Below are 9,991 nucleotides of genomic sequence, written 5' to 3'. Positions count from 1 at the left end.
GTAGGGAAAAATACTTGTGTTTTCTGCAGTAAAACAAGTTACTAATCACCTGTTAATATTCCCTGCAGTGGTATTACAACTTTGCTGAACAATGAATAACAGTAGTTTGCTCTTATTTAATGATGGGCAGTTGCTTGCTTTGTTGTTTATCAAGAGCAGTCACATATAGCTAATGCTTTTTTCCCGTAAGTTAGAACTGATTCCAAACTAGACTTCTGCAAGTCAACATTCTTTTTTTTGAATGTTGGTCTTTTTGACAGTGGTTTATTGAATTACTATGTTAGATTTTATTGGAGAAACTGTCATGTGAAGCTGAAGTATAACGAATCACAGAATTATTGAGGCTGGAAAAGACCTCTGAGACCATCAAGTCCAGCCTATGTCGCAACACCACCACATCGACTACACGATGGCACTAAGTGCCACATCCAGCCTTTCCTTAAACACCTCCAGGGACAATCACTCCACCACTTCCCTGGGCAGTGCATTCCAATGCTTGATCACCCTCTCTGTGAGGAAGTGTTTCCTGATATCTGAGTCATCTGTTCCTGATCGGTTTAGGATCTTGTGGCATTCTAAATAAATGTAGAGTTGTTAGCCTTCACAAGCAAATTGTAATTATGCATGTTCCCCTCACTCTTCTCTCAGACCGTATTATTCTTTAAAATCTTTGATATATAATGTGTCATTAAAAGCTAAAATAAGTTAATCTTTACTGATGGGTTAAATACTTAATATTCTTCAGAATAAAGATTGTCACACATCATAACTGTATAGTTATATTAAAGCAGGGATTATGCTGATGCCAGTAACACTGACCCTTTCCTGCTCTTAATGTAGGAATTTAAGGATGAATTTCCTTGAATTAAGAGATCATAGACGAGATTTATATGAAGTTATTAGTATGCTGCTTTTCTCTGCAGGTGGTATTCCGAGGAGGAGAAGGGGCTTTGCAAGTCCTGCCTCCTCTGGTTGATGTTATTCCTGAGGCAAGACTGAATCTTGTGATTTACTATCTCCGACAAGGTAAACACACCTTCCTCTGGCTCCTTCATAGCTTCAACGATGACATTCATTAATCTCATGACAACTATTAAATGAAATGTTAGGGTTGGGGTTTTTTTTCAGTAAAATGTAGTTTATTTCATTTTCCATTCCTCTGGAAAATCATGATATAAGAGTTCCTATGGCTTGCAGAGAAGGGCTTTAATTGTGTGCAGTTAAATAAATCTACTTCAGCAGACTATTGGAGGTTCCTGGGTTGCGGGAGATGGCTTTGGGGATGGTTGTATTTATATGTGTATAGTGTGAGGGCCTATCACGCCCAAATATGTGAGAATGGTAGGCACATGTCCTGTGAAGGCAAGGACCGCTATTTTGTAAATACGGAGCCAAAGTGACTGTGAACAAGGCTACACTGTGAACACATTTCCTTCCAAATCTACTTTACAACTCTTAAAGAGTGTAGATAGGTAGCCAAAATCAGTTGGAAAGGATTTTCTAGTTTCTTCTTTCTTTAGTTGACTGACTCCTTTGAATTTTATTAGTTTGGTTCCAGAACTATTCCACTTCTCCCATTGTGTTCCTTTATTCATTAGTGGGTTGAATGATGAGTAGGTGTTAACTGCAGTCATCTAATATAAAGTGATGTGATGATTGCTTTTCCATCTGCTGCTTTCTTAAAAGCCTTCTATTTTTTTCACCTTTAAAAGGGGACAAAATTTGTTTAGATGACCAGAGCACCTGAAAGCAGAAAAATGTCTCTTCTTACTTTTTAAATAAATAAAAGATGCTTGCAATTTTTTTTTCCAAAATGTTGAAAATTCACCAGGAGTAAAGGAGATATACTATGCTGGCAGAAGTAAGTCACACCAACTTCATATTCTTTGCATTGCAGTAAATTCAGCAGCGAATCTGAGCATACATGTACACAGCACACTGAAAAAGCTCAGTGAGCATTTTGTAGTGTGATGCTCACTTGTATCCAGGACTACTTCTTTGGTCTGCATGTGCAATTGAAACATTGCCTCATCATTTCAGTTCAACTCCAACTGTGACAAATTTTAGAATATCCCACTACTGATGACAATTAGCAGTTATAGAAATTCTTATTGTAGCTAATATTGTGGAGTAAAATTTCATTAATTGGACTTTGCTAGTCTGCAAACATCAGAGTTGTCACAAAATTTAGTAATTATATACCTATTCTGTTTTGTTTGAAACTAGAGAATTTAAATTTCATATGAAGTTATTTAAGTTTCATCATGATTGTAAGTTAGGTATTCATTCTCAAGTAAATTCACATGGTCTCAATTTCATATTATTAGAAGTTCATTATCACCTGCTTTGTCTTGAATAAATTTATGGAGCTCTAGGTAAATAAGAGAGTCCTGTTATTGGTGAGAAGGGGCCTCTGGAGATCTCTAGCACATTTTATTCAAGGTAGGTCCAATTAGATAAGTAGCTTAGATCCTTGTCCAGATAAGCATCTAGTCAAAAACTCCTCTGTTCCACCTCGTGTCCACTGCCTTTTGTCTCACCCTATAGAGTCTGTTTCGCATCTTCTCTACACTCTCCCATTAGTCAGTTTTAGACAGGGAGAAAATCTCCCTTGAGCCTTCTTCTCTGAAAGCTAAGCAAACACACTTCTCTCAGTCTCTCCTCAGCCCCCCTACCTGCCTTGAGAGCTCTTGGGCAGGTTCACTCCAATGTCTGTCTTGATTGAGGGATCCCGAAACTGGACATGGTATTCCAGGTGCAATCTCGCAAGTGTCAGGTAGAGAAGAATCCCTTCCCTTGTCTTGATGGCTACATTCTTGCTAATATGACTCAGTGTGCAGTTGGTCTCCTTTGCTGCAAGGTTGCACTGTCTTTCAGGGCCCCCAGGTTGCCTTTTAGCCATTCAGCCCCCTGCCCCATTTGTCTCACTGTTTAGGGTTGGTTCAAACCAAGCAAGATGCAGGTCTTGCATTTTGCCTTCACAAGATTTCTTTCAGCCCTTTTTTTTTCAGCCTCTTGAGTTTCTTCTCAACAGCTGAGAGCTTTCTCCCCATCTTTTATCACCTGTAAACTTGCTGAGAATACTTCGTCTCCTGTCCTGTCCTCTCCTGTCCTGTCCTCTGAGTCCTTAATTCAACAGTATCAGTCACTGAGGGATTCGATGAGTAATGAGTTGCCAGTTGGATTGTGTACAACTGATTGCTGTCCTGTCCTTCAGTAGTCTGGCCAGTTTTCCATCTGTTTATCATCTTACTTAGCCAGTCCTTTCTCTCAGGCTTGACTGTAACACAGGTATAAGAGACTATGTCAAAGACCTTCAAAAGTCAAGGTATACAGCATCCACTGCTATCTTCTTATCCATACAACCAGCGTTACATTAGGTTAGTCAGTACACTTTAGCACTGTTTCCAGCCACCTCTCAAAGTCCAGTACTATTGTTGCCAATATCACTATAGTTTTTATTGGTATTACTACCATTTATTTTGCCCAGTAATATTGTTAATAATAATATCAATTTAAATTAAGTTCTACTTACACAGAAGCAAAGTACATCTGCATCACTTAAAAATCAGTCCTGTTTACTCATTTGCTGTCAGTCTTGCAGTAATTTTCATTAGTTAGCTTTGGTTCCTCACTGTGGGCTAGCAATGACTAGCATACCAACAAAGCAGGCCGAGGGCAATTAAGATTAAACCCACTTTCCCGGTTAGGCTAAGTTTCCATTTTCAAGTCTTGCTACTGTAGCAGCATCGGTTAAGAATGTGAGAAGTCATTACTCTTCTGACTACAACTGTTTCTCCAAACCTTACAAGGTCTCTGATAAAGATAGGCTTTTGTTAAGACATACTCTGAACTGGAGTGACTGAAGCACAAACGTGCGTCCCAGGTTTTTTAACTCTTTAAGGTAGCGGCTTTTAGCAGAGTTTGGGGCCAGGTATCCAGTTGTAATCTGCTCCAGTGACCTTTGATAGAGTCTTCCAGTGGAGCCTGAAGAGCATAGTTCTGTGTTGATGGTACTGATTAAAATAAGGGCTGATGTAATTTTTTTTTTTTTTGGTGGTGGTGAGCTGAGCTTACCAAAAATAAAAGGAAAAAAGCCCATATTTCTATTTAAAGCCAAAAAAAAAAAAGATATGGTTTTGGCTAGCTTTAGTACCTTGTGCGGGCTTACTGCATGTGTAGGAAAGCACAGGGATTGGTTAGGAGCCTGGCAGCTCCAATGTATATTGCCTTCAGTCACCCTGGAGTACTGCTCCAAAGTGTATGGATGGTGTGCGCCACCAAAAAGAAAGTTTTCCTTCATAAGGTGTGTTCTTATGGGCAAATGATTTAAGGCTGCATTAACAAAATTTTGCAAGTAAAAAGGTCATCTTCACTGGGTTGGTTTATGAAGCTGTCCATATGGCCAATAACTTTTTTTGATTTAGGTAATGCTTAGGATCTTTTCAGTTCACTTATGTGTGAAGGAAGTTGTTTATTGAATTCAAACTTTGCATTTGAACTTTGTAGTAGTAGTGTTTTTTGCTTGTTAGAATTAGGATCAGGTAAGAGCTGCTAGACAGATTTTGAAATATTGATGAAGATGAAGTTTCCCTTCAGAATCTTATTACCCTATCTTCCTTGAGGGGTAAATAAATATGAGAAAAGGCAGGAAGGTGATGGATTTATTATCTTGACCTTGTACGACTGAGAAGGCAGCCACTGGATTATGAACATGGGGGCCAAGTCATCTCTACTAGGAAAATTGTTGTAATAAAGAAGCTATTACTCACTCTGTGTTTGTTATTTGAGTTCTGGAAAAACCATCACCATTGTGATATAAATCCACTATGATTTATAGCTGCCTTTCTCTTCCTGTCTAAATGCTTTATTTCTTAGCCTATGACTATTAGGGAATGTTGTAGAGAATAAGTGACTTGTTCTAACACAGTGTGCTATGGGTTGTCATGCATTCTAACGTCTGGTGTTTCAGATGATGTGCAGGAGGCTTATAACCTGATTAAGGACCTGGAACCTACAGCTCCACAGGTAATTGGAAATTGATGTCATGGTACACAAAGAGAGAGGTTATAACTTGATATGAAATCTGCCACATATAAAACTGGTTTCCTGAAGACAGCTTGCCTTGTTCTTACTCTTACTCTTGTGTTCTCCATCCTTTTATCAACAATAGACTTCATGTGCATGCATAAAGTATTATATCCGTGCATATATGAGTACTTAGCATGTTTATTACTGTACCACCTGAGGTCAACTAAGAATACAGCTCTGTTGTGTGCACACTTGATTCTCGGGAGCTGGCCATTAGTGCACAGATAAAAGCTATCTTCCAACTACAGCTGCTTGTCACTTCTGCCCTGGTGGTGGTTACCATCCCTCAGATCTGCTAGCTGAGTTGCTCACGTGGTTTGTCCTGAAGCCATTTCAATAAAAATGAGCTAGATTAGATTAAGCAGTTTAAATAATAGGTCTTTTCTAATCCCATCTCACTTTGGCTGCAATGAGGGAAAACTGCAGTGTCCTTTGGCTGCTACTGTAATTTTCTTTTGTGGCTGTTCCAATATCTGTAGTCTCTGATTTATTCCTCTTTGCAGTTTATTTTCCAAAGGTCACATAGCTGGGCATGAAAGGGACCTTTCATGAGTCTGTGTGAGGATTAGATGGAGGGAGGGAAAAGGAAAACCTCAGGAACACAGATCTGGTGATTCTGTGCTGAGGAGTGTCTTCTGCTGTTGTTTTTAACTTCTTGCATTTTTCATTGTAGCAAGACTTTACCAGTTTTCTGCAGTACTTTAGCTTCCGTTTTCCCCATATATGTGCCTCATATAAATAGCATGATGCCATTCTTGATCACATTTTGAAATGAGAATCTTTGTGCTTTTTTCCATTTTTCTCACTCATACTTGGAAGGAACTCCCCACTAAGGCTTTCAAAACTACTTGTATAACCTCCTTCAGTTCTTCTCAATTTTCTTCTTTGTCATGACATCTACAGGATAATAACTTAACACCTATAAGAGAGTTGATGTGCTAAAATGATTACTTAGCATGTTGGCTGGTACTCTCACATTGTCTCCTTACACTCCATTGTTGGTCTGTGTAGATGTCTTTCTGTTTTTCCATGTTTATATCTGTGACAGGGCTGTCAAGATTTATCAGGAGTACCTACTAAAACAGATTTATAGGTATAACTCTTAGTTGTAAGATTTGAGTAAGACAAATAAGTCAGTTACATGCTGCAAAAATCTTGCTCAGAGAAGAATTAAACTATAGTTGTATCTCATTGTGGAGATCACATGATACGCCTGTTCCTAATTTCAGTAGAGTAATATGACTACAGAGCACAAACCTCATGGTATTTTTGCCCCGATGAGAAACACTATGCATTTTGGAGCAAGGATGTTACTAGTTATGGTTAACCAACGTGCATACTTAAAGTGGGGGTGAAGAGGGCATGATAGCATGTTATAGTATTCCTTCTGCTGCATTGTCTTTGAGCATAAGACTTATCAGAAAACACAGTACCCCTCTGCATCTCACATATTTAGCAGAAGTGGCGAGCTAGCAAGTAGAATGGATTTGAGGGGGTAATTTTATACTACTGTGCTGAAGCACTATCATAGTAACCAGCTACCTGTTAAATTGAGTTGGGATAGAGTTGAATGTAGGAAGAAAATAACATACGTAGGCTCTTAACGTGTCTCCTGAGATTTTCACCTTGTTTTCTCTGATCTTTTTTACTTTCTTTTTTTTTTTCCCCTCAGGAGTACATCCTCAAAGGAGTGGTAAATGCAGCACTTGGACAAGAAATGGGCTCGGTGAGTAAAGCCCATGTGGTTCCCCAGCTTCTCTAGCAGCAGAATGTGAACAGATCTGTAGGGACTGGGATGGCATGAAAGAGGCCGTCATTTCTTATTTAGATTGCAGGATTTCTGAGTCTCTTAGTCTTCTTCCATACAGCACTCAGTCCAGAATGAGTGAAATGCAGATCTCTGTTGCTAATCCTGAAAATAAATCAAGCTGGGTTTGGCTTCTCTGTCCTGCTTTCAAAAAACCTATTTGCTTTCTACAGTGTTCTTGTGTATCTGGGCACGGAGTGGCACATTTACCTTCTCCACTTTTACTTCAGCGCTAGTTAGTCTGTTAGCTGCTCCCTGTCTGTTCCTCAGAGCATATTTTCACTGTGTGTTGTAGCATCAACTCTGGAACTCATGTTGAATTATTTTTTTTTCCCTCTCCCAGAGAGATCATCTGAAAATTGCTCAGCAGTTCTTCCAGTTGGTGGGTGAATCAGCCAGCGAATGCAGTATGTTTGAAATGTTCTTCCTCTGTTATGCAATCCTTCTTACAATATCCAAATATATACCATCGTATCTTTATCTAACTGCTATTAGCATGACTATAGATAAGCATTTTGTTTCTATAGTATGAGTAACAGAATGTGTAATTTATAGTCTAAAACGAATTTGCAAGTTTAAATTAGAAGGCTCAATTGATTCCAAATTCTATATGAATTTGGCTGGAAAAGAGACTATACTGCAAACTGATAGACACTGTGGTAGCTTGCTTTTGACTAATAATCCCCATTATAGAAACAGAAGACAACAGCCTAATTAGATGAATGTGTGGCTGAAACCTCACAGGTACAAATCTAGGACTGTTAATGAAAGCCTACTGAGTACATAGAGTTCTAGCACAGAGTGTTAGCACACCCTGCAACTGAGGGTGATAAAGACATGAAGAGGAATTTGGCTACAGAGAGAAATGAAGGCTCTGGGACTAACTCTTTGGTTGAACAAAAAACCCTGAACACGTGATAAACTCCAACAAAAAAATCAATATATTTTCAATATTTACTTTTACTTATTCAATAACAGATCAAAATAATAGACTTTGTCTTTCCTCCCCCTTGCCAAAGTAAACCCAGAAATCCCAAATCAAAAAAGCCAGTAGCTGGAACACGGAAATTGAGCCAAAATGAGGCTTCCCAGTTTCCTTTGCAGGCATTGTCATTAGGACTGTTTCTTTAGGTGGTAAATTCTGCATGTTTACAGTGCAGAGAGCTCGTGGTCCTCAGGGACAAAATGCTGTCTCCTGTGTCCATAGAAACTAAAGAGAAGGAGCTCAAGAGACAGAGCGGCAGCATTGATGAAACTTTCAGAAATACTGTTAAGCTGTTCGGTTCCCCTTGCAGCCCTCATGCTGTTGAGATCGTGCGGCAGAGAACTTCACGTTGGAGGGGTGGAAGTGGTTCCACAGATGAGGTTTCCCTGACATGTTCCTTCCTGCATTGAGGTGATCCATTTGGAGTTAGGATGTCAGCCAACAGAAAGAAGCAACATGAGCTGTAGTAGTGGAGGACTCAGTGGGCATATGGCTAACTGGGCTTGCGATGCCAGTAAAGTCTCAGGGTGACTGATACGATGGTGGTAGACCCCTTAATGCCCATAACAGTTGTGCAGGTGTGATGAGTGACAATGGTGCACAGGAAAAGATGTATACTGAAAATACAGCCCCAAACCAACATTGAAATTAGTAGGAAGCTAGAAGTCTAAATTTTACTGTGAAATATTTTTAAACCCATATGCAAGATAAAATAGAATGGCTGAGACTTGAGATATAGGAGAGGGAAAAAAAAAAAAGGAAAACAGAAATGTAGTCCAGCTAGGAAGGCGGCTTAATTGAAAAACATGAGTCTATGGGAAGGATTAGTTCCAACTAAAGGTAAATAGAATCATAGAATGCTTAAGGTTGGAAGGGACATTGAAAATCAAACATTAGTATTGTGAGCATTTTACACTCTTTGTTACATCCATGTAAAAATTGCTTTGTTGTGTTTTTAAAAACTTGGGGGAAAAAGGTGAGATACAGAAGAGCACACAGTTCAAAGGCAAAATAGTGTGACTTTTTTTTGTATCCTCAAATGAAATACATATAGAACTCAACAAACTAGATAGAAAATTGAAGAGGCAAACAGAGTTCAATTTAGGTAGGGTAGAACAAAAAGCAAACACATGAAGAATAAATATGCAAGTGTTTTTATACAAATATTAGATGTTTTACAAGTAGATGAATAAGGTGGGACACCTGGTTTTAGAAGAGGAAGCTATAAGCATAAAATATTTTTTTTAATGTGATAGGAGGAAGGTAACATGTGGGATACTGTTCCTATTTAATTTACAACAGGGCATTACTAAATAGATTATGCCAGTGGAGAAATGGTTCTAAACATTATAGAAACCTTCCCTCAAAATAAAGTAAATTTCTTTATCAATGAGTAACAGAAAATTGTTTTAAATTACATGCTCAGGTAGGAGACTCATCATATTGAGGCTAAATTATTCACCAGCCAGCCTAGATGGGTACAGTGACTGGCATATTAAAGAGGTTAGAGATTTTGTATAGGAAGATAAATAAGAGTTGGAGACTTCTATCCTGCCTATATTGACCTACTAAATGCAATAGTATGACATGATATAGAGAATGAATTTTTAAATGCTAAATTTTCATGTTTCTTAGCACACAAGTGAACAGGTGACTGTAGACCAATACAGAGATTATATAGAATCTGATTTGATATTTTATGATGAAGATCCAATTCTGTTACAGTGATCTGAATATAATCAAATTCAAAATCTGTGTTAGCAAATACCTCAAAAAATTTCCACAGTACTAATTTCAAGAAGGGAAACTACATAATAACCTTTCTCATTTCTAACAGAAAATATTCAGTGAAGTAGCAGTGAAAAGGATAAAATGCACCTGATTTGAACACTTGAAAAAACCTTTTGTTTCTTTAAAGAAAGGGTTTGTATTCATAATTAATGAGCTATAGGAGACAAATAATGACATGACTACGTTTGCCAATGGTACAAAATTACCCATAGTAAGAAAAATGAAAGCTTCCACAGTGATGAAAGCTGTGGAAGAATATATGAGGCTGAGTAATAGTATGCAAATTAAATTTAGCTTTGATAAATGTGAAGTAGTGT

General features: G+C 38.3%; 1 protein-coding gene across 1 annotated transcript in view; it reads left to right on the top strand.

Moving 5' to 3' along the window:
* TTC26 (tetratricopeptide repeat domain 26) overlaps positions 1–9,991 on the top strand; it is a gene marked incomplete at its 5' end in the record, with an annotated part of 45,801 nt that overhangs the window by 18,068 nt on the left and 17,742 nt on the right. The window contains 4 exons of the mRNA XM_009873914.1: positions 924–1,026; positions 4,973–5,028; positions 6,764–6,817; positions 7,242–7,305. Coding sequence (XP_009872216.1) covers positions 924–1,026; positions 4,973–5,028; positions 6,764–6,817; positions 7,242–7,305 — 277 coding nt within the window. The remainder of the gene's footprint in view (positions 1–923; positions 1,027–4,972; positions 5,029–6,763; positions 6,818–7,241; positions 7,306–9,991) is intronic.

The sequence above is a fragment of the Apaloderma vittatum genome, unplaced genomic scaffold (genome assembly GCF_000703405.1).
Source record: "Apaloderma vittatum isolate BGI_N311 unplaced genomic scaffold, ASM70340v1 scaffold16307, whole genome shotgun sequence".
Lineage (NCBI taxonomy): Eukaryota > Metazoa > Chordata > Aves > Trogoniformes > Trogonidae > Apaloderma > Apaloderma vittatum.
Note: the sequence above shows the minus strand (reverse complement) of the source record. Positions and strands in the feature narration are given on the sequence as shown.